Here is a 24,282-nt window from a genome sequence, read left to right on the forward strand (position 1 = left end):
ACAATACAGTACAAAGATTTGTCGTCTGCAGCAGGCAAATAATTTTTTAGCGAATTGGCGCGGAATTCGAACGACGCACGCCACCCATACCGTTGGGAGATCTGCGGCGCTAGCCGCTGATCTCCCGACGGTTGCTGCGGGTCATCTCCTGCCGCATGGAGGTCAGCAGCAACGTAGCCGGGAGATGACCGGCGCTAGCCTGATTGGTCGCGGCTGGGCATGACCAATCAGCGATAGGTGCAGTCCACCCGTGAATTGCCGTGGGATTTGAACCACGCTTTACTGATCAGTGATATTGGCGTGAAATTTAACCCTCACTCACAGAGCGACGTAGTTCATTCATCTTTACTGAACAAGTTCTATCTTAAATCTTCATAAATAATCTACATACATATTCTAGAATACCTGATGCGTTAGAATCGGGACACCGTCTAGTTTAGCATAAAGCAGTTAAACTGTTTGGATGACAATACAGTCAATTATTTTCATTAAAAAAATGTTGGTTACCTGCAGTAGTTATATATTTAAAAAATGACCTCAAAGCCCTAAGCCCTGCCTACAGGTTGTATTCTGCCTCTCTCCCTGCTCCAGCAGGTGTCCCTAGGCTAAACGAAGGATGCATCCCATAAAAATGGCAAAGCACAAGATTAGCACTTTAAAGGTTTTCTATGGTGGTTTAGCAACAATATCACCACTAGAAGAATCTGATTCCTGAAATTGTGCATACAGGTGTCAGGAACACTGCACTGCACTTGCTCACTGATCTAGTGCGCATGTCCTGAGTAAAACAAATTGTGGCCAAAGATACCTGTGGAGCAGGGCAGCAGCGGTGAAGATGCGTGCTTCAGACAAACAGGACCTGAAGCACATGACTGCTGGGGGCGTGGCCTAAGCTCATACACAGAGAGGGCAGCGCAGTACAAGAGAAGCAGGCAGAGGGTAGTCAGGATGTAGCCAATGGGTCATACACAGAGAGGGCAGCACAGTACAAAAGGGTCAGGCAAAACTCGTAACAGGGACACAGCCAAATCAGAACCAGACAGATGTAGCACAGGCACAAAGCACTGGCACAAGCACAACGGGTCAACCACACTCGGCCAAGGGTCAGAGTATAAGCGACAGGGAATGGCCCCACAATGAGGCTATAAGAAACCACCCAAAATCCCAGATTGAGGCCATCCAGGTTAACCCTAAAACCACCTAATCCCAGAAACTCAGCAGACCATGACAACAGGCCTGGACAACTACTCTCTCTCTGCATTCACAACTGCCCATGAGCTGTGTAATGGCATCCATGTGCCAAACATGTTGGAGCTGTTCCTTTTATAACTTCTTATGAGGTAATGCAGCCAGCCAATCATGGTAATGCCACTACCAAAATCGCTACGGCATTACAGTGACTGGCCGGCAATCCTGCATGTTTATTGGCTGTGTAAAAGGGGACAAACATGTGGGGTGGGGATTTGAGCATTACATCCAAGCACCAGACAATGCTCGTCGTGTGCCAAGCAAATCCAAGCACCCAGATGCTGGAGTGATATCAGAGTATCACCAAGCACATTCATGCATCATTACTGAATGAATACGCAAATCATTTTTTTATTGTGCAGATATTAAGTAGGCAATATTTTTTTATTACATCACAATTGGTCCAGTTGAACAGAACTATATAAATGAACTGTATATACAATGTTCAGCATAAATAAGTACACCCTCTTTTGAAAAGTAATATTTTAATCAATATCTCACTGAATATAATAAAAAATTCCAAAATTTAGACAAGACTAAGTATCATGGAACATTTTTTTAACCCATAGCATGAAAGTTTTAGATTCTGACATTGCCCCTGCAGGCACCTTCACCAGTCTCCCACTTCTCTGCTTCAAGTTATGAATGACTAAATGTTAATTACCACTTTTCACATCGTGAATGACCATCAAGCACATATTATTTTCATTGTTACTTTGTATGTAATTTTCATTATTATTACTATTATTATTACATATGCTTAAGTTTTTGAAGAAAAAAACATGTTATACTGTGATATTCTTAGAATGGAAAATTAAAATGATTGTTTTAGCAACTGTAGTAGCAAACAAGGAATTCTTTTTTTATTTCGTTTTGCTTCATCTAATCACATTGCATAGACGGGCAGACTGACCTGTAAAGGTGCTCAATTATAGCAGCCAGAGTTGTCTTGTTCACTGCTGGAAGTGTATCAATTAAAGTTTTATACTTTATCACCCGTTCTGGATCATCCTGAATATCTGACAGAGAAGAAAAAGTAAAGAAAATTGACTGCACATTTATATTACAGTTCATAATCCTAAGGGGAAAATTATTTATATCTGCATTTTTCAAGAAAAAGTCGCCTGATGATATAGCCTTTTCTAAGTCGATTTATTAATGATGACAAACATTGTCTATGTTTTTCTATAAAAATACCAAAATCTAATATAATTATTTTTTTCTATTCTATGGAAATTTTCCTGAAGTTCAATGAAGCTGACAATGGTGTCCAATGAGCTGTGAACATTACATATATATATATAAATCTGAATGTGTGTGTGTATCACCAACCAATCACAAAGCAACAGAGTGGGACACCAACCAATCACGAAGCAGCAGAGTGGGATGCGGTTGGAGAGCAGGGCTGTGAGGAAGACAGTCTTCAGGACAGGGGCCAAATAGTGCCGGCACCCTCCCAGCCCTCTCCCGGCTCAGTCAGCACTCCCCATCGCCAACTGCACTATCCCCCCTCTCCCCTGCAGGCTTCCGGCCTAAATTTAGTCCCCGGCTTCTAGTGTGGCCTACTACAGTGCTAGGCCACACCCCCCACAGGCTGCCTGTCATGATCTCAGTGCAGGTTTGACTCGCACATGTGGGGTTAAAGTCTGGAACCAGTGCTGATGACTGGCATTTCTGGGGTTAAAGGTTGTGATCCCAGTGCAGGCTTACCTGCACACCTGGGGCTTATGATTGTGGCCTCTCCCTGGTTCTGGGAAAGCTTCTTATATCCTCAGGACGCTCCCATCCCCGTCAGTTATACTTTTGCCCTTGGCATTGTGTGGTGACCCCTGAGTGTGTTTGTGCTGTGTTCTTGTTTATCTGATACTCTGTGTATGACTCTGTCTGTTCTCTGGATACTGCTTTTTGGATTCTGCTTGGTACCTTCTATGTCTGTTTGGCTTTGACCACTGCCTGTACCCGACTATCTGTTCTGTCTCATCCCTGGTACTTTATTGTTATCTCTGTGTATGACCTGGTTTGTCTGACTTTGAGCATTCCTGTATAGTATTTTGCCTATCTCTGACAGCAGGATGCTAAGCCTCGCCCCCTTGCAGTCACATGACCGTAGGTCCTTCACTGCTCATTGACTTTAGCTTCTCCAGGTCTTGTTTGCTTGAACTATCCGGCCGTGTCTGACCCCAGGCCCCTCTGCAGTGTGGGTGAGTCCTTGCTCCGCTGTGGCTGCACGCCGGCGCTGACAGGACCGTGACATTATAACTGACCGTTAAGTTTTTTTTTTTTTCTTCTCTGTGCTGAGAAATATGGATCCCATACAATCTCTAGCTGAGCAAATGAAAAATCTGAGTCAGATGTTTCAGGGTTTATCTCTGGAGCAGCAAGCTCTGGCTCATTCTCAGCAGCAGGTTTCCAAGACTGTGCAAGGGGCTTTATCTGCTGGATCTCTGGGGGCTGGGGCGAGTGATGTTGTTTTGGTGTCTCCAGAACCACCTGTTAAACTGCCTGATTTCTTTTCTGGGAACAAAAAGGAGTTCAGGGTCTTCATGGAGGGATGCAAACTCTTCTTTAGTTTGAGGCCACGTTCCTCTGGGGACGAAAGTCAGAAGGTTGGGGTCATTATGTCTTTATTAAGAGGGTCCCCACAAGCTTGGGCTTTCTCCCTTCCTCCCACTGCCCCTGAGAGAGTGTCTGTGAATGCGTTTTTTGAGGCCCTCGGGCACATATATGATGAGCCGGACGGAGTGCGATTGGCAGAGGACATGGTGATGAGTGTCTGTCAGGGGAATCACTCGGCCGAGTGGTTTTGTACTGACTTCCGCCGCTGGGCCGCAGAGGTCTCTTGGGACGATGACGCACTCCGAGGACTCTTTCGCAGAGGCTTGTCCGAGCGGTTACAGGATGCCTGGGCATTACATCCCCCACCTAACTCACTCGAGGATGCCATGACCCAGGCCGTCCGGATGGACCGCAGGCTGCGGGCCAGGGGGGTGATGCAGGCGGAGACTCCATTGATCCCTAGTGGAAAAGAGACTGTTTCTGTGCCCATGGATGTAGGGGCTCTCTCCCTGAAGGAAAAGGAGAGACAACGCCGGAGAGAAAAGCAGTTATGCTTCTACTGCGGTAAAACGGGACATTGGAAAAGGTAGTGTCCTGATTGTCCATCCTCAACCTGGTCGACGGGAAACGACTAGGTCTGGGTAGGCAGCAGGGAGACTACTCAGACCCTCAGGTACCCTTTTCCTCGTTTTCTAAGGTGTTGCTCCATGTGGAACTGTTAGTGGACGGTTGTTGTTTTCCCTCTACAGCTTTTGAGGACTGCGGATCATCCATCAATCTTATTGACTCCCAATTGGCCACACGCTGTAAGATAGGGACAGTTAGACTTAAGGTTCCGATCAAAGTGGTGGCCATTGACTCCTCCCCCTCACTAAAAAGGGAATTCTCTTTATGTCTGACTTGTTTTCGCTCAAAGTGGGCGCTACCCATCTGGAAAACTTAAGTTGTTTGGTTCTGGACAATCTACCAGCAGGATTGGAGTTGAGCATGCCCTGGTTACAACGCCATAACCCAGTCATTAACTGGAAAACGGGGGAGATTTTTCAGTGGGGGGTTAATGATTCGATGTTATGTGATAAGTCTGCACTATTGGTTGAACCTGTTAAATCTGTATCTGTGTCATCTGTCAAGCTGGAAGGTATTCCGGAGTACCTGAAAGAATTCGAAGATGTCTTCTCTGAAAGCGAGGCCGAGACGTTGCCTCCACATAGACCCTTTGACTGCGCTATCGAGTTAGTCCCGTGGGCTAAATTGCCTAAAGCCCGTCTGTTTAATTTATCTGGCCCTGAGCACTTGGCCATGAAAGATTACATTGCTGAGAGTCTTCGCAAAGGACAAATATGTCCCTCGGTCTCACCTGTGGCGGCAGGGGTTTTTTTTGTAAAGAAAAAAGATGACGGTTTACGTCCCCGCCTCGATTTTCGTGAGCTCAACAAGATTACTGTACGAAATATGTACCCCCTTTCGTTGATTCCGGATTTGTGTAACCAACTTTCAGGGGCAAAATGGTTCTCCAAACTGGATCTTCGGGGGGCATATAATTTGATAAGGGTCCGGGAGGGGGGTGAATGGAAAACCGCGTTCCTCACGACCAAGGGACTGTTTGAAAATTTTGTCATGCCGTTTGGTCTTACCGATACCCCAGCCATATTTCAGAATTTCATCAACGTGGTATTCTCGGATCTCATTGGTCGTTTTGTTGTTATCTACTTAGATGATATTCTGATATACTCTCCCGACAGTCAATCTCATCTGAATCATGTACGAACCGTTCTCCAAAGACTGAGGGAAAATCATCTGTATGCCAAATTGGAGAAATGTGTGTTTTTTGTTCAAGAATTGTCTTTTTTGGGATTAATTGTGTCCTGTGAGGGTTTTCGCATGGACCCCAAGAAGATGCAGGCCATTGCGGATTGGGTGCAATCCCGAGACCTTAAGGGTCTTCAGTGCTTCTTGAGGTTCGCCAATTATTACCGCAAATTTATTCGGGGGTTTTCACAGGTGGTCAAACCACTCACACATCTTACATGTAAAGGTGCGGATGTGAGAAACTGGTCCTCGCTCGCAAAAGAGACCTTGGCAACCCTGAAAAGAAGCTTTATGTCTGCTCCCGTGTTACTACAGCCAGATCTGTCCAAACCATTTGTCATGGAAGTGGACGCCTCTGAGGTGGGGGTGGGGGTGGTGTTGTCCCAAGGGCCTGCCACTCTAACCAACCTCAGGCCATGTGCTTTCTTTTCCAAGAAGGTCTCTGCTGCGGAAAGAAATTATGACTTAGGCAATAGAGAGCTTCTTGCGGTCAAATTGGCGTTTGAAGAATGGATGCACATTTGGAGGGGGCCAGTCACCCGATTACGGTGATCACGGATCACAAAAATTTGTCATACATTGAGTCTGCTAAAAGACTAATGCCCAGACAAGCCCCTTGGTCACTTTTTTTCCCGTTTTCAGTTTACGATTACATTTCGTCCAGGGTCTAAGAATGTCAAGGCTGACGCCTTATCGTGCAGTTTTCAGCCGGTGTCTCCCCCCGAGCCACCATCCTCCATTCTTCACCCTTTGGTTGTGTTAGCAGAGGTCTCATCTGAATTGGAATGGGAGACTCAGGGGGCCCAGTCGCGGGCTCCAGCAGCCAAGCCGGGGGGTAAGTTTTTTGTCCCAGAGCAACTTCACCTGAAACTCTTGCAGGAGTTCCACAAATCCAAGCTGAGTGCTCACCCTGGTATTTCAGCCACGCATCTGGTGGTGGCTAGGATCTCTTGGTGGCCTACCCTGGGCTCGGACATAAAAAAAATTCATTGCTGGTTGTGGGGTGTGCGCTCATTCCAAAAGCTCTCATAGCCGGTCGGCAGGGGAGCCGATGCCTTTGGCAGTGCCCGAAAGACCAGGGACTCAATTATCCAAGGATTTTGTTACCAATCTCCCTCCATCTAAGGGTAATACGGTGGTATGGGTAGTGGTGGACAGGTTTTCTAAGCAGGCTCATTTTGTACCACGATCGAAACCCGACCATAGCGTGAGGTCGGCCATGAGGTTGCCGACTTGAGCGCCAAAGTCGCGTTTCCCACAATGCTTCAGGCGCCTTTTCTCAGCCAATCATCGAGGCGCACACTGTGGGCAACGCGATTACATAGGCAGCGGCCCCCACCATGTTAGAGAAGGTGGGCTGGCTTTGTGTGGCATCACAGTGGCTATAAAAGGCCTTGATCGCCGACCGCCATCTTACTTCTACCGATCTTAGCATAGGGAGAGGTTGCTGCTGCTCATTCTCAATAGGGAGAATGTTTAGGCAGGAAAAAAAGTGCTTCTGCTGATAGTGATTTTCACTGTACAACACAACAGTATATTCAGATTCTCAAACAGTATTGGATATCCGGTGTTCTTATTACAGTCACATCTACACATAGTCAGCGTGTGTGTGACACTCCGTAAATACATATACGGACATTTCCATTTCTACATACACCATATTGAGCTGTTCGATTCTCAAACAGTATTGGATATCTGGTGTTCTTATTACGGTCACATCTACACAGAGTCAGTATGTGTGTGTGATACACCGTAAATACATATACGGACATTTCCATTTCTCCGTACACCGTTTTGAGCTGTCCGATTCTCAAACAGTATTGGATATCTGCTGTTCTTATTACAGTCACATCTATACAGAGTCAGCATGTGTGTGTGACACTCCGTAAATACATATACAGAGATTGACAGTTTCACCAACAACGTATACAGCTGTATACTTCTGATACAGTACCGGATATCTGCTTGTTGGATTACGGTGAAATACATACTGGGTGAGCATCTGTGACTCACAAAATATATACGGAGATTTCACTTTAAACATACACCTTACACAGCTGTACGCTCCTCATGCAGTACCATTTCTTTGCTGGTATTTTTGGTACATTTTCCCAAACATGAGGAAGTATGGTGGAAGAGGCCACTGGTGGTGGTGGTGGTGAATCGGCTGGTTCTAGCAATAGCACAATAGCAGCTAAGGCAGGAGGTGTTGAGCCTGCATCATCGTCTGGCATAAGAAGGCCTTTAAGTATCCCTTTTCTAGGTACAGGTAGTCCTCGACTTACGACGTTGATCCGTTCTTACCCGGCGTCGTAAACCGAATTTCGACGTAACTCGGGCCATACGTTCATACAGTACTGTACCATAATAACAGTACAGTACTGCAAAAACTTAGCCTATCCAAACACCTAGCCTAACAGAGTACCCTACATAATTATCAATAAATATAGGTACAGTAAAATATTGTGCAGTACAGTACGTTTAATAATGAAATACTGTACTGTAAGTGCTGTAACAGTAATAAACAGTGTACTGTAATAAATAAAGGTATCAATTCCAAAGAGAGAACAGGCTTATTGGGAGGAAGCTGCAGAAGGTGCTGGAGATACTGGGGCAGGTGAGTCAAGAGGGGCAGGTGAGTCAAGAGGGGCAGCTGAGGTAGAGGGTACAGGATCTGTTGCAGGATCTGTTGCAGGCCTCTCTACCTTCTTGAAGTACTGCTGCAGGTTAGTTTGGAAGGAGACCGTCTTCTTCTCCTCCAAGATCTCCTTGTAACACCTAAGGGAATCCATGACTTCTCTGGCAACCCTAGTGTACCTTTCCATGTTGGGATCCTCAGCCTCAAACCTTGACAACCCTTCCTGTATCAGGGCAAAACCTCCTGCCAAGCCCTGCCTTGTAAATCTCTTAGGTTCTGGGGTTGGTATGTCTTCCTCTATCATCTGCTTCTCCAGTTGAATAAGGTCCTCAGCAGATAACTCCTCTCCATGAGATGCCAGTAGCTCTGTGACATCATCCTCCTCCACCTCCAGATTCATTGTCTTACTCATATCAACAACGTTCTTTATGACACTAGTCACTGACTCTTGGACCTCTGTGACATCATTCACAAACTGGGGACACAGTTTTTTCCACACAACATTCATATTAGTCTGCTTAACCTCATCCCAGGAATCAGCAATGTTATTCACAGCATCAAGGATGTTGTATGTTTTCCAAAAGTCCTTTAGAGTCAAGTCCTTATTCTTTTCAGTTGCTGCTAAAGCATTACCAATGACCCTTCGGAGGTAGTAGGCCTTGAATGTAGCAATGACTCCTTTGTCCATAGGCTGTATTAGGACAGTGGTATTAGGTGGAAGATAAACCACCTTGACATTAGGGTTAAAGTCATCCAGATGGCAGGGTGTCCTGGGGCATGGTCCAAAATTAGCAACACCTTAAAGGGGATATCCTTGGAGGTACAATACCGCTCCACACCTGGCACAAAATGGTTGGTGAACCAGTTATCAAACACTGCAAGTGTCACCCATGCCTTCCTATTAGACTTCCAGATGACTGGTAGTTGACCCTTTGAAATGCCCTTGAGTGCCCTTGGATTCTCAGCCTGATACACCAGCATGGGCTTCAGTTTATAGTCGCCAGCAGCATTGCCTCCAAGAAGCAAAGTCAGTCTCTCCTTGCTGACTTTATGACCTGGTGCTGACTTCTCTTCCTTGGCGATGTACGTACAGTTAGGCAAACATTTCCAAAACAAGCCTGTCTCATACACGTTGAACACTTGTTGAGCACAGTAACCACCCTCCTCAATTATCTCAGCCAATGCTTTAGGAAACTCAGTTGCTGCTTTCTCATCAGCACTAGCAGCTTCACCTTGCACTTTAATGTTATGGAAATTTTCACGATCCTTAAACCTCATAAACCATCCCCTACTCGCCACAAATTCTTAACTTTCACTTCCTTCCCCCTTTTCTCTTTTCAACGCCTCAAACAGTCGCCTAGCCTTCTCCTGAACAACCATAAGACTCACAGGGATACGGCGTTGATTTTGGTCTTCCAACCAAAGCACCAATAATCTTTCCATCTCAATAATAAGCCCACTACGCTGCTTTGCTATCACTGTTGCTTTCAAAGGAGCAGATCCTTTCACATGTTCAAGGATTCGATCTTTATCCTTGATAATCGTAGCGACAGTCGAACGACTAAGTCCTAATGACCTGCCAATTTCTGTTGGTGTTTCCCCCTTATCAGATCGCCTTATGATTTCAACTTTCACCTCCATGGTGATGGCCTTCCTTTTCTTTGATGCACTGGTATCAGATAAGTCTAGCTTACATGTAGGAGCCATAATGAATGGTGTTATGGTGTGCAGGAGACTCGTTTTCCTAGTTTAACCAGGTACAGTGTACAGTACTGGACTCTATTTTTCCGCCGCTGCACGTAGTTGCACGTAGTTCGACTTACGACGCAAAACCGCGTAAGTCAGAATGATGTGTCGTATAAAGCGTCGTAACCACGAAACGACGTAACTCGAGACCGTCATAAACCGAGGACTATCTGTAAACCACTTTTAAAGCCGGAGCATAAGGAACAGGCTTTGGCTTAAATTGCCGAAACAGCCTCCAGCTACATTGCCTCCTCTTCTGAAGTTACAAAAACTGCAAGTACAGTCGTCAGTGCAGGCTTCTAGTCAGGAACAACACCTTTCCTTGTGTCCTTCGCCCACACCAAAAGTGAAGGATGCCGCAGCACACACTTCAGATTACCCCATGGAGCTCTTCTCTTTTCACATACTATTCCTGGGTTATCAAGTCAAATCCTGAATTCCCCAGTCCAAGATGAATCTGATATTGGAGTGCACTAATGCACAGCCACTGCTAGATGATTCTGCTGGTACATTCACCCACAGCACTACATTGCCCTCGCAGTCTACTGAACAAGAATCAGACCTTGATGAAACTCAGGTGCCCCTTCCCGCATACTATTCCACCTTACACGGTGACACAGAGGAAGGTACAGAGGAAGGTGCAGATGACATTGAAGACGAGGTCATGGATAACCCAGTTGTTGACCAGGATTGGCATCCATTGGGGGAAGAGGGTGCCGGTGACAATAGGTCAGAACAGGAGAAGGATCTGCAGCAGGCATCGTCATCACAGCAGCGGTTATCCGGCAGGACCATAGCTGTTCAAAAACTTGGCAAGAAAACTAAAAGAGTTGCAGGACAGCTTGGCAAGACGGTCAAATTAGCACAGCGTGCAAGCCCTGAAAATTTGTACCATAGTAGGAAGAATGCAGTGTGGCACTTTTTTTAACAAAATCCTACTGATGACTCAAAAGTTATCTGTAAGAAATGCCGAAGGACCTTAAGTAGAGGGAAAAATCAATGAAATTTGACTACCAGTTGCATGCTTAGACATTTAACCAAAATGCACTTGCAAGCGTGGATGGACTACAAAACCTCAGGTAGTACATGTGCACCTGATCTGACTGAAGTTAGCCGGCAATGCTCCATCGATTCCCCCACTGTAAGGCCACCGCTAAGCACACCACCATCAAGAAATGTTGAGGTGTCGTCGCTAGGCCAAAGCAGTCAGGGAATCACAATATTTTCACGAGGAAACACTGAATCTAGGCCATCAACACCCTCACCATCACCAACCCCTTCCCAGTCCGTCAGGTCCAACTCTAGTTCCCCCATATGCAGCTCTCAAGTCCAGCTCACCCTACCAGACACTCTCAGTAGGACAAGAAAGTATTCATCCTCTCATCTGTGTACACTGGCTTTGAATGCCTACATTGCCAAACTGATCTCATTAGAGATGATCCCCTTGCGTTTGGTTGAATGCGAAGATTTCCGAGAGCTCATTGCCTACGCTGTCCCACGCTATGACCTACCCAGTCGGCACTTCTTTTCTCGAAAAGCCATCCCTGCCCTCCACCGGCATGTGAAAGACCGCATTGTCCATGCACTTAAACAATCAGTGAGTGGAAAGGTGCACCTCACAACAGATGCATGGGCCAGTAGGTATGGCCAGGGCCGTTACGTGTCCATCACTGCGCACAGGGTTAATGTGGTGGATGCAGGCTCCACAGGAGACAGCGGCAGTGGAACAGTGCTGTCTAGCCCACGGTATAGGAAACAGTTGGCTGTAGGCGTTCGACCCTCCTCCTCCTTCTCCTCCAGAAGCAAAAGCTTGTCGACAGAGCACAGTCGCACGAACACTCCATCCACATCTGTCAGTGTTGCACACGAGGTGTCCCACTATCGAACAGCTAGTGGTAAGCGGCGGCAGGCAGTTTTAAAAATGATGTCTTTGGGCGACAGCAGACACACCGCGGAGGTACTGGCCGACTACATGCATCGACAAAATGAGTCATGGCTGGGCAGTCTACATCTTGAGTCAGGCAAGGTAGTCAGTGATAATGGGCGGAATTTATTGGCAGCCATAGCCCTTGCAAAACTCAAACACATACCTTGCCTGGCTCACACCTTGAATCTGGTGGTGCAGTGCTTCGTAAATTATCTGAAGTTAACAGCCCTGCTCCATAAGCTGCAAAGACTGTGCTCGCACATCCGTTGCTCGCCTGTACACTCCAGTTGTGTGCAGAAGCTGCAGCGATCACTCCACCACCCCAAGCACCGCCCAATCATAGACGTTGCTACAAGATGGAACTCCACCATGCACATGGTTGAGAGGCTGTGCGAACAGAAGCAGGCTGTAATGCATTTGTGGGAGGATACACGGGCAGGCAGTTTGAGGGCAGACATGGAGTTGTCGGGTGTGCAGTGGTCAAAGCTGAAAGACCTCTGTAAAGTCCTTCAGTGTTTTGAGGAATGCACACGGCTAGTAAACGCAGACGACGCCATCATAAGCATGAGCATAACACTTATGCATCTGCTCATGCAAACTTTGACGCACATTAAGAATCAGGCATCTGCAGTAGAGGAGCAACAGGAGGAGGAGGAGGGAAGCCTTGATGACAGTCAGCCATTGTCTGGTCAGGGAACTGTCATGGACGAGGTGGAGGAAGAAGAGGAAGATGAGGAGGAGGATGAGGGGGAAGACTATTTTGGGGAGGAGGATGCTTCTCACGGGGCAAGAGAAAATGTGGGCATACCAAGGTCAGGTACAGGGTTTGTGTGTGACTGGAGGGATGTGGATTTGCTAGAAAGTGCTCCTCCACCCACCACTGGCAGTGCAGCATTGACACCAGGAGCATTGGCCCACATGTGTGATTATAGCTTGCGGATCCAAAAAAGGGACCCCCGAATTAACAAAATGATGAGGGATGACGATTACTGGTTGGCCAGCATCCTCGATCCACGCTATAAAGGCAAATTACACAACATCATGCCACAGGAGAACCTAGAGCTAATAATGGCTAACAAACAAGCAACTCTGGTAAACCATTTGTTTGAGGCATTCCCAGCACACAGCAGCAGAGCTGGTTCTCCCATGAGCCGTAGTGGGCAAAATAGAAGAGGTGTTCGTGGTGCACACAGCCGAACTGGCGTTGGAGACAAGGGTTTCCTGACCATGTTGTGGTCTGATTTCTCAAGTACCGTGCACACGACAGCTAATACAGAATCGATTGAAAGTGACAGGAGACAGCAGTTGTCAACTATGGTTACAAACTACTTCTCCTCCCATATTGAGGTTCTCCCTCACAGGTCATTCCCCTTTGACTATTGGGCCTCTAAACTGGACACATGGCCTGAATTGGCACAATATGCCTTACAGGAGCTTGCTTGCCCTGCTGCTAGTGTGCTATCTAAAAGTTTTCAGTGTTGCTGGATCAATCCTGATAGAAAAAAGGACCCGTCTGTCGACCCAAAATGTTGATGATCTAACCTTCATTAAAATGAACCATGCATGGGTCTCAAAGGATTTTGTCCCACCTTCCCCTGATAACACATAGGTTGCCAGAAAAAACGCTCGCTTTTGTCCTCTTCTTCGGACTTCTCCAATTCTTCCATTTGCAGCTGCTGAAAGTCCAGCCTACACATCAACATATGCCATTTTTTTAAACCTCCCTAACTGGGCTGCCCACCCCCCCAGGACCGGGGTCACCACCTGGCACACCCGGGCAAGTGCTGTTGCTCTGAACAGGTGTATGGCCCCACCCTTTGGCGATGGCACTGGCACAGGGCCTCTCATAGTACAATAAAGTGTCTCTGATGGTGGGAGGGCCAACTCGCCGTCAGACACACTGGCGCACTATGAGGGGTGTTGAATGTATGGATTGTTTCCAAAATGTCATTGAAAGAGAATTAAAAAATCTAGATAGATTAACCAAAAACAACAGTCTTGCCAATTTAACCCCTTCTCAATATAAAGCAATAAATGAAATTAAAAACATGACAGATATAGTCGTAAAAATGGCTGACAAGGGAGGCTTAGTAGTAGCAATGGATTCTTCTGTTTACCGCCATCAAATTAATTTTTTATTACAGGATGATACTACCTATATCAAATTGAGAAGTGACCCCACTATACAATATCAAAAAGAAACATTTAAATTGATTGAGGAGGGACTTTCTCTAGGAGTTATCAGTAAATCACAGTATGATTATCTTAGGACTGATTGCCCAATACTTCCAATCATGCATGTTTGCCTAAAGTTCACAAGGGTGTTTTACTGCCACCAATGCGCCCTATTATTTCTGGGATAGGATCAGTCACTGAACATCTCAGTCAGTGACTTGACTATATTACAACCCCTCTGCATTCGCACACCCGGCTTTCTTAAGGATACTAAGGATGTTCTTGAACAACTGTCAGATGTAGTATGGAAGGATAATTTTTGTTGGATTAGTTGTGATGTAGTTTCACTGTATACATCAATACCTGAAAAGGTTTCTATTATGGCTGTGGAACATCATTTGCATAAGTATAGTGAATACACGTCTGATTTTTCACAATTTGTCTTGCAGGTGTTGCATTTTTTATTACATCATAATTATTTTCTGTTTGATCAGAATTTTTATCTTCAATGCAGAGGAGTGTCCATGGGTGGCAAACATTCTCCTTCAGTGACTAATTTGGTAATGTCCTATTGGGAGGAACTTTTTCTTTATTCCTCGTGTAACCCTTCTGTGTCTTCTATATTCTGGTATGCAATTATTTCAGAAGAAAGACCAGTGCAGAAATGTCCAAACTCAAATGTATTAAAATCACAAATCTTTATTAAGGACACAGATAAAAGATTGGCAGTTAGTGAATACAGAAGTGACACGAAAAACCAAGCAGCATGTAGGAGAATAGTGCACCTCAATAAGATGATATACAAGCTGGTTGTGTAAAGGAGTATAGATAAAAAATAATCACAAGGGCCAGGAGCATCGAGGGTTAATAAGTAAATGGATCGTCAGCGAAAAATAGAGTAGAGAAAAAATCCCAAGCTGGCTAACCACACAGAAGATTATATGTATCCAAACCTCCCGAAGGCCCTTAGGCCCAACAAATATTAATAGCTCCAACACATACCAGGGAGAGGGAACATGGATCACCACACGCTGCCAAACCCTAACTCGCGTTTCGGATACAATTCCTTCTCTTGTCAACGCTTATTGACAAGAGAAGCTTATTGGATCTTCTGTTTGGGAACATGCATACCGAGCGGTTTAAATTCATGAATGGAGATCTTATATCATTATTAATGTGCGGACATTGAATTGTTAAATTATGCAAATAATTATGGTGGTGTTTTTTTTTTTTTCGTGGTTTTTTTTTGCGTTTTCTGTTTTCTTGTTATTAATGGTGGTTAACTGCTAAGTGCTTTTCTATATGTTTTAGTAATTGATATATGCTTTTCTACATGTCTTATTAATTCTTACCCATATGGGGTAATTTTAATTAATTGTATGTGACACATATGTATCATCATTTTCTATTGGCTATAGCTGTGTACAAAAAGGCATTTGCCAGCATTGTCGTCAGCTTTTTTGATAAAGAACACAGTGTGGGTGTTCAAAACGCGTAATAGAGACAATCATGTGAACTCTGTCTTACTTTTTACTCAATAAATGGATCTTATAGTAGCTGGATTTTTTTTATTTTTTCTGGAGTGACTACACGCTGGTCGACGTGATTCCTTGCTCCCACACACCACAGGCTGTTTTCAAATGAGCTGGTAAGACCCTTTTTTTTCAGGAACATTCCAAGGAGATCAAACGAGACAAAAAGTCCTACAACCTGGGCTCTACTTCACCTAAGTTGGCTACCTCATCTTCCTTCCCTGAAACCATGGGGGTTGATCGTGTAAGTTTGGCCTGCCGCTGCCAGGAGGCGCTTCGCAAAGAGGGAAGTTGCCTCTACTGTGGTAGTCTTGAGCACCTGATTAGTACCTGTCCTAAGAGATCAGAAAACTCCAGTGCTTAGGTTTGGTTAGAGAGGCCACCCTAGGTAGAGAATGTTCCTCTCCATCACTGCACATCTCTGTCTCTGCGTTCTTTGGAGCAATAAAATTCTCTGATCTTTGTTTGTTGGATTCTGGAGCCGCAGGGAACTTCATCCAGCAAGCGGTTGTGGATCGTTACCGCTTACCAGTCCAGTGTGTTCCTGATCCATTACGGGTGACCGCCATAGATGGCAAACCACTGACTGAGCCCGTCCAGTTTCTGCCTGAGCCTTTGGAACTCCGGGTAGGCCTAATGCATTCTGAAAGAATCCGTTTTTATGTGTACCTTGGTTTGTTTCATCCCTTGCTTTTAGGTCTACCATAGCTTTAGATACATGAATCGGTTCTAAATTGGAGAACTGGAGAGGTTCTGCGATGGGGAAATTGCTGCATGGATCGATGCCTATCCCGGATTCAACCTGTTTTGCCTCCAGTCCAATCAGTTACCCTGCCAGGGTTACCTTCCTCTTACTGGTCCTTCTCTGATGTCTTTGGGAAAAAAGAGGCTGAGAGACTACCTCCACACAAGTCGTATGACTGCCCAATCGATCTTCTCCCTGGAACATCTCCTCCTCGTGGGAAAGTTTATCCTTTTTCTCAAGCAGAGATCCAGGCCATGTCGGACTACAGCCAAGAGAACCTGGCAAGAGGTTTATCTGAAAGTCATCTTCACCGGCTGGAGCAGGATTCTTTTTTATGAAGAAAAAGGACGGATCCCTGCGGTCCTGTATCAACTACCGGGATCTAAACCAGATCATCGTAAAAAGCAGGTATCCATTACCTCTTATTTCAGAGCTGTTTTATCATCTCCAAGAGGCCAAGATCTTCACAAAATTGGACCTCAGTGGGGCCTACAACCTGATCCGAATCCGAGGAGATGAATGGAAAACTGCCTTCAACACCCGTGATGGCCACTGAGAATACCTGGTAATGCTGTTTGGCCTAAGCAATTCACCCGCGGTCTTTCAGGAATTTGTTAATGACATTTTCAGCGATCTGCTATATACTTGTGTCATTGTCTACCTGGACAACATTCTGATCTTCTCTTCAGACTTGGCCTCGCACCGGAGGCAAGTGCACCTGGCAGGTATTCCACTCTGGTCCTGTCCAAGGGACCTTACTATGGATGCCTGGGGCTCACTAGTTAACCCTCCTTCGGAGCCCCCCAGTCTGAGGTCTCGAGGCTCCACTCAAAAAATAAAAAACAAATGTGAACTTCATCACCTATGCCTCCGCTTCCATTCGATACAGAAACTGTCAGCGCTGCAGCTTCAATGCACTAACGTGAGAGACTTCCTGATGTGCACTGTGCATGACAGGAAGTCTCTCAGCTCTGGAAACCTGGATGTTGCTCCATGGCAGCGATCGGTGTCTCTGATCCAAAGGCAGAGTGGCTGTCAGCTCCTCTATCGGCTCTGGAACGCTGCAATCATGTTTAATCACAGTGTTCCAGGGGTTAATATGACGGTAGCGGTCCGTGGCCACTCCTGGCACTTAGTGCCGGGTGTCAGCTGTGAGAATCAGCTGACACCCGGCCACGATTAGCCGTGCTCCCCCCATGAGCGCGGGTGATTGCACATGACATACTGTCTCGTCCATGGGCATTAAGTCCCAGGGCACATGGACGAGATAATACGTCAAATGTCAAAGGGGTTAAAACATCCAATTTTTAAAACATCCAATTGTAGAAATATTTTTTTTTACAAAATGCAATGATTAAAATATAATTTGTTCATGGGACAACCCTTTTAATTTCAATCACTTAAATTTTTTAAAATATTCTTATTTTACAGCATTTTACCACACTTTCCCAATAAGTTCTGCACAGTACTGTACAGACAGAACTCAAGAGAAAAACATTAAAAAACAAAATATCGTATATACTTATATATAAGCCAAGATTTTCAGCACTTTTTTTTGCTGAAAACACACCTCTCGGCTTAAACATGAGTCATACCCGACAGGGGGAGCAGAAGACATCATACTCACGCTCCTGGCATCACTGCTGCATATGAGTCCCTCCCTGTATCAGTCTGGCATCTCTCTTCCTGTCTTCCTTCCAGTACTGAGCCGTCACATGGTACCTGTTATGGTACTGCAGCACAGGACTAGGATAGGAGGAGTAAAACTGACCCTGTACTGCGACTAGGCTGATACCCTATGATGGAGTGGGTGACCCATTTCTTGCGAATAGACCCACCGACGATCCTAGGTTAATCTCAAGTGAAGACCAATAGATTGGGGGGAAGGGGGTCCCTGAAGGATCTAAGGACTGGATACAAAAACGGGTCACCTCCTAATGGAAAACTAAGAGAAGGCTGCAGAAACAAACTGAAAACAGAAACTAAGACTAGCAGAACCAGAGGTCCCAACACTACACTAATTAAACACACAGAAGGCAAAGCAAGGCTCCAAGCCAGACTTCAAGCGGATTAACACTGTTGTCCAGGAAGGAATGAGAGACAGTTGCAGGTTAATAAAGGGTGATACAATCACCTGACCCAAGACAAACCCAGCTCCAGGGGAAAAAGACCAGAAGAATACAAGAAAATGGCAGATAGTAACAAACTGAACAGATTCTAACAGTACCGCTCATTAAAGTAATGAATATGCACGCGTCTCCACTCCCATAGGCGTGGAGCGCATATTCATTGCTTTAATGAGCAGTACCATTTTATTGGTATCTATTTTTATTCTTGAAATTTACCAGTAGCTGCTACATTTCCCACCCTAGGCTTATACTCGAGTCAATAAGTTTTAACAGTTTTTTGTGGCAAAATTAGGTGCCTCGGCTTATACTCGGGTCGGCTTATAATTGAGTATATACGCTAAGTAAATACCTTGTAGAGAATAAATAAATATAAAGTAAATACTTATAGTACATGTCAATAACATAGGGGACTTAGTTAACATTATTTTAATCAACATATCATAGAAGCTATCCGAGCATGAAAAGTTGTATCCAAGTAATTTTGCTCATTAATTTAGTCTTTACATAGGCCTTAACGTGAGGCTTTTGGTGATCCTATATGTATTTACCTAAAAAAATATAAAAAGTATTCCCACTTGTATTAGTATTACTTACCTATCTGCATGCCCACTCTTAATATGGTGCCGTTGAGAAAGACTACAGTTATGCACATGTCTGCATAGCCGCTACATAAAGGATATTATTTTCATTTCCACTATTGCATCCGGAGTTACTGATGCTCAAGCGTGTATGTCGCACATTCTAGTTTATTGCCACATTTTTCCCAAAAATGTTATATGCTGCAAATCACAATACTGAAAAACTTCCAATTGCAATGAAAAGACATGTAACACTGTAAGATCTTCTCAGTCTGTGCTCAACGCCTTCAGGCTCTTTAACACAAACACAGCTTTAGTGCCAAAGTGACCTCACCAAATCTTTTCACTTGACCGTGCTTGCTAATTTCATAAAATGTAACTCAATTTGCATTGAATCGCTTCAATCAAATGTAGAAAAGTGTATTATAGTACTGTATATCGTCATTAAATATGGTTTAGTACATATAATTATTCACTAACCCATAAAAACTAACACAAGGTAATACAAATTTCACACTATATGAGTTGCCATTTTACACAACACTAACACCTTGAACTTGGCTAATTTACACACCAAGACAAAAGTGTTGATTGTTAAAGCCTGATATTAACACACACTCTATAACTGGATTTGCGTTATTGTATAGGTGACAACCTGCAGCTTAACATTAGAACTACCGCATGTTTCATAATACCTATAACTACCATTAGGGGTCATTTTGACCCGCATTCAAAAGTACTGACTCTACAGTAAAAATAACTTTTTTGTTGCCAACAAATTAAAGAACATTTATTTTAACTTAGTAGGAACAGTGTTAAGATCAAGTACAGCACGCATTTTCCTTTTACATGGTCATAGCATGCGGTGTCCAACAGTTAGCACAAACAGTACTTTCTTCCACTTTCCCAGTGCATTTTCCACAAACTGATTTGTTACAGCTTGCACAAGTTTTAGTTGTTTTGTTTTCATTGCATCTTTCAACTCCACATTTTCGACGCTTGCAGATTTCTTGTCCTTTTGTTTGCGGTTCAGACAATGCGGATGATGGGCCACTTCTTCTGACTCATTTTCAGATAAATTCTGAAGACATTTCAAAACTTCATCACTTGTCAGACCCCTCTGCTTACTCATGCTTCAAATATACGTCTCAAAAAGGGACTTGTAAGATCGCAGAAGTAATAAAACGACACTGCACAAACATGTAGAGTTGTAGCTTCAACTGCAATGTATGCTACTGAAGTGCAGACAGAAATCGCTACAGGAGACATGGATCAAACATGTTCAGACAAGTTTAAACAAAACAAAATGCTGAATCATCCCTGATATGCAAAGATACAATTACACTCTACAACTAGGGAGAAGCACTGTGATTTTCTGTACGCTGTAATATTAGGTGACTTGCCTACTACTACTTTTATGTATGGGGTCAAATTGACCCCTTCAGTACTTATAGGTATGAATTGTAAAATCCGGGCCCCTGAAAAAGTTACAATTCATTTTTGTGTCCTAAAATATACACTACCATGAATAAATAAAAGTCACAAAAAGTCAGAACTCACTTGTTAAAATTTTAGAAATTATAGGAAAAAGAGTGTTAAAGGAGTTTTTGGGAGTTACATCTATATTGAGCAGAAGTCTATAAGCTTTTACCTATTGTGAAAAGATAAGCACTTGGCTAGGTATACATGTGGTATACATGTGCATAGGAGATTCAGGAAGAATGGCTTTTGGCCAAAAAATTGCACAAGTTATAGGGCTACCATTCTACGCACAGGTCTGCAATGTGCCAGACATTTTATCCTACAGCCCTCACATATTCTTCATCTCTTAATTTGTTGCCAGATCATGTCCTTTCAGCCAGATCACATCTTCACTATATCTTCTATCTGCCAGATCCCAATAAATCTTATCAATAAAATTACAATAAAGTTAAAGAGGACCTCTTATCATGATATTTGACCCCTAAGTAAAGGTATGAGTGTGAAGCTCCTCTAATGCTTATTTCATTCATACATTGCTAATAGAATTCTGTTGGGGCATTCTTGAGAAATCAGGCTAGACTGACCAAGGTGGGTGGAGAATTTCTGGTCAAGTTTCTAAGAACATGTGTCTTGTCATAGGATTGTATATCAATTTAATGTTTCGAATTTATACACTGATGTTAAAATAAATAAGTTTTGATTGTAAGTTTTTGGTACAAATTCTACTAGGTTGTCAAGGTAGAGCCAAGGAGTGAAGTGCCCGCCATGCTGCACTTCAGCATAAAATTTCAAGAATAGATTTCTCAAAAATGCCCCAATAAAATTCTCTTATCTTTATTGAATGTAATAAACAATAACGGGACTTTACACTCATACTTTTAGTTAGCGGTCAAATTTTCCTCTGTAGGTGCTCTTTAAAAGCTGAGAGTATGTCAATTATATTATTCTTTTTCACTTTTTCACCTGAATGTTACTATTATGCCGTATTTAACCATTCTAAGACCAATCCAACATATGTAAAATGGTTGTCAGTACATTTATCACATTACAGTCACATGCCAAATTCTACTTTGGAATAATTGATGTTTTGCATTCAGCATAGTACGGGCAATTATAAAAATTTTTGTTAAGCTATGTGGTTAAGAATGTCTCTTTTCTTTGCTACCATGACTGTCCGGTATAATTGGTCCTAAAAGCTTACAATGAAAATCTATTTCATTTATCGCAATGCAGAAATGTGAAATAATAAATTGCTATATAATCCTATACCAAGACGGATTTTTTTTTAAACCTGATCTGGAAAAAAAGCCCTGAGGCCAGCCTAGCCTGTCTGTAGGTGCCATTCAAGACATTCTGCAGCATCTAAAAAGCCTTCAGGGTTGGATGTTCTAGTTTAAAATGGCAATGAAATGTAGCGCGTACGATGGAGTGATCATATGTTCATCGACCAAAATCTACACAAAAGAAATCATCTTTCAAAACATAACAAGGGGAAACAGAAGCTCCTAATGTAACAGTTTGTGTCTGATAACATATGTTGCTTATATTATCAGCTTTCTGTAAAGTGGTAGGTCGAAGGTACTGTATGCGCTGACAGCAAGATGCTTCATTCCAATTTTCCAGCATAGGAAGCTTACTCTAATAGCATTATGTTTGCTGTCTCAGGGGAGTTTAAGCAAAAAAAAAATCTTTCACTTAAATAAACATCTTTTACTTAGTAGATGCATTCGTTCAAATGAATAATGAAACAGCTATTTCTGGAACACAGTGTCGTTACCTAGGGCAGAGATCCAATATGGATAAAGTTCTTTTGTCAGAAGTGCATCATCTATTTCATATAAGAAAGATTTCAGGACATCAGTCACGTCTTCCAGCTGATTTCTTCCGACTTTTAGTTTAATGCTTCGTGCATTCTTTTTAAAATCTTCTAACAACTCTCTTACTTTAAGTGGATTTCCGTTCTTCAGATACAGAGACTTGCTTCCTAAACCTTAATGGAAAGGGACATGAAAATAAACATGTCTGAGCGAATTATAATAATGTATGTTAAAGCAATGTATGAAGAATATAAACGTTCCCTTGTAAGTTATACTCGGTGCAAATTATTCTTAAGTCTTGGCTTGCCAAGATAAAAAAAATAAATAAAAAAGCAGTTTTAGATCTTAAATTATTGCTTTAGCATGAATGTAGTTTAAGCAAAATATATACAATTGTCCTGGAGACTTACTGGGGACCAGATAAAATGTCGCGGGTTAAAATAGATAAAATTGTTAAAGGTTATGCTAACCTGATAATATTATGTTCACACAACATTTAATTGAGCATGTAATACTAACCGCAGTAGGTCAACGGGTCCAAAGACAGAGTAGCAATATGTGGAAGGAAAAAAGTGAAAGTAGATAGTGTGGTGTAGTGACCACTGTGTCCACTAGGGGGCACTGTGTGGGTGCCCCAGGATGGGTGTACAGGCATATCCAGTGTGGTAACAGGAGTAGGGTGCTAAAGGAGCATTATGTATCCCAAGGTGGTTGGCCTTGGGATGAAGGCTTGATTATGTGCTGATCAGCAGAGGTACTGCTGATGTTTCTGGTACAGTGTGTCAGGGAGAAGTCTTCAGGTGGTTGGTGAGACCAATCACCTACAAACCCACCCAGTGGTGTGTGTATAAAACGCCCATAGTAAAGCGTATGTGTATGACTGGTTGTAGGACCTGTGATGAGGTCATAGCCATGTGATCTGGTGGGCGTGGTTACGGACCATATAAGGTGACCAGGGTAGGTCACATGAGTGAATGCTTGGACCCGGTTGGTCCGTATGGAAGGTCTCGTCAGACTGACGTGCTGGAAGATGTGGCTGCCTTCCTGATAGCATGTGTGGATGCTGTGAGTAATGGCGACGTGTGTCTGATAGTTCACTGGAGGAAATAAACATCTGCAGTGTGAAGCAGCTAAGAAGGTAACCCAGAGAGGGTGAGCTAACTGTGTTTAGGCGAGAGCCTGCATACCGGACATAACACAGCCTGTGTGATCACAGGGTTAACAGAGCGGAGCTCTGTCATGAACGTTATGCTGTTTTCATGTGAAAAGCCTGTTGCTGTTCATGGTTTATGATGCCTAATAAACCGCATGGACTGTTGGTGTTATATGAGAAACCCGTGCTGGACCTGGTTATTTGGCTGCCAAGCGAGTGTCCCCAACCCGAATAACAAGCGCTACCTTAAAATTGGTGGAGAATGCGGGCACTGTTGTAGTCTTGTTGCTAGGGGCAATGGACGTTGGGAAACCCTGGGAGGTTGGTCTGCTCCCTGAATAGCACCCGGTGCGCCCTGTGTGTTGGACGGTCTCAGGAGGAGACGGACATCCTGAATAGCACACAGACAGGACACGTGTGTTTTTGTGTTGTGTGTATTTTTTTCTTTTCCCTTTCAAGTCAGCTTGTGGTGGCTCAGTGGGGTCAAGAAGGTGGCAAGCGGCTTGCTGTAACTCGGCGGGGTTATGAAGGTGACAAGTGGCTTGCTGTAACTCGGCGGGGTTATGAAGGTGACAAGCGGCTTGCTTTAACTCGGCAGGGTTACGAAGGTGACACCAGCTGCTGTGTGTGAGCGGCAGCCGGAGGTGTCGGTGATTGGTGACAGCAGGAGCTGTGGCAGTGCCAGCAAGAACTTGTGTGGTATCGTACTTAAAGGGCCAGTACAGGCCCAAGAGACAAACTGTTCTG

At 44.0% G+C, this 24,282-nt stretch overlaps 1 protein-coding gene across 3 annotated transcripts in view; it reads right to left on the reverse strand.

The window, feature by feature from the left end:
* The window catches only part of ARAP2 (ArfGAP with RhoGAP domain, ankyrin repeat and PH domain 2), a 453,511-nt gene that overhangs the window by 106,320 nt on the left and 322,909 nt on the right, over positions 1 to 24,282 (reverse strand). For all 3 annotated transcript variants that reach the window (XM_073574724.1, XM_073574725.1, XM_073574723.1), the window contains exons 21-22: positions 22,343 to 22,555; positions 2,162 to 2,267 (exon numbers count right to left, since the gene is read on the reverse strand). In XM_073574724.1, coding sequence (XP_073430825.1) covers positions 2,162 to 2,267; positions 22,343 to 22,555 — 319 coding nt within the window. The remainder of the gene's footprint in view (positions 1 to 2,161; positions 2,268 to 22,342; positions 22,556 to 24,282) is intronic.

The sequence above is a fragment of the Dendrobates tinctorius genome, unplaced genomic scaffold, assembly GCF_039654945.1.
Source record: "Dendrobates tinctorius isolate UK_male_01 unplaced genomic scaffold, ASM3965494v1 ptg000039l, whole genome shotgun sequence".
In the NCBI taxonomy this organism is placed as follows: Eukaryota; Metazoa; Chordata; class Amphibia; order Anura; family Dendrobatidae; genus Dendrobates; species Dendrobates tinctorius.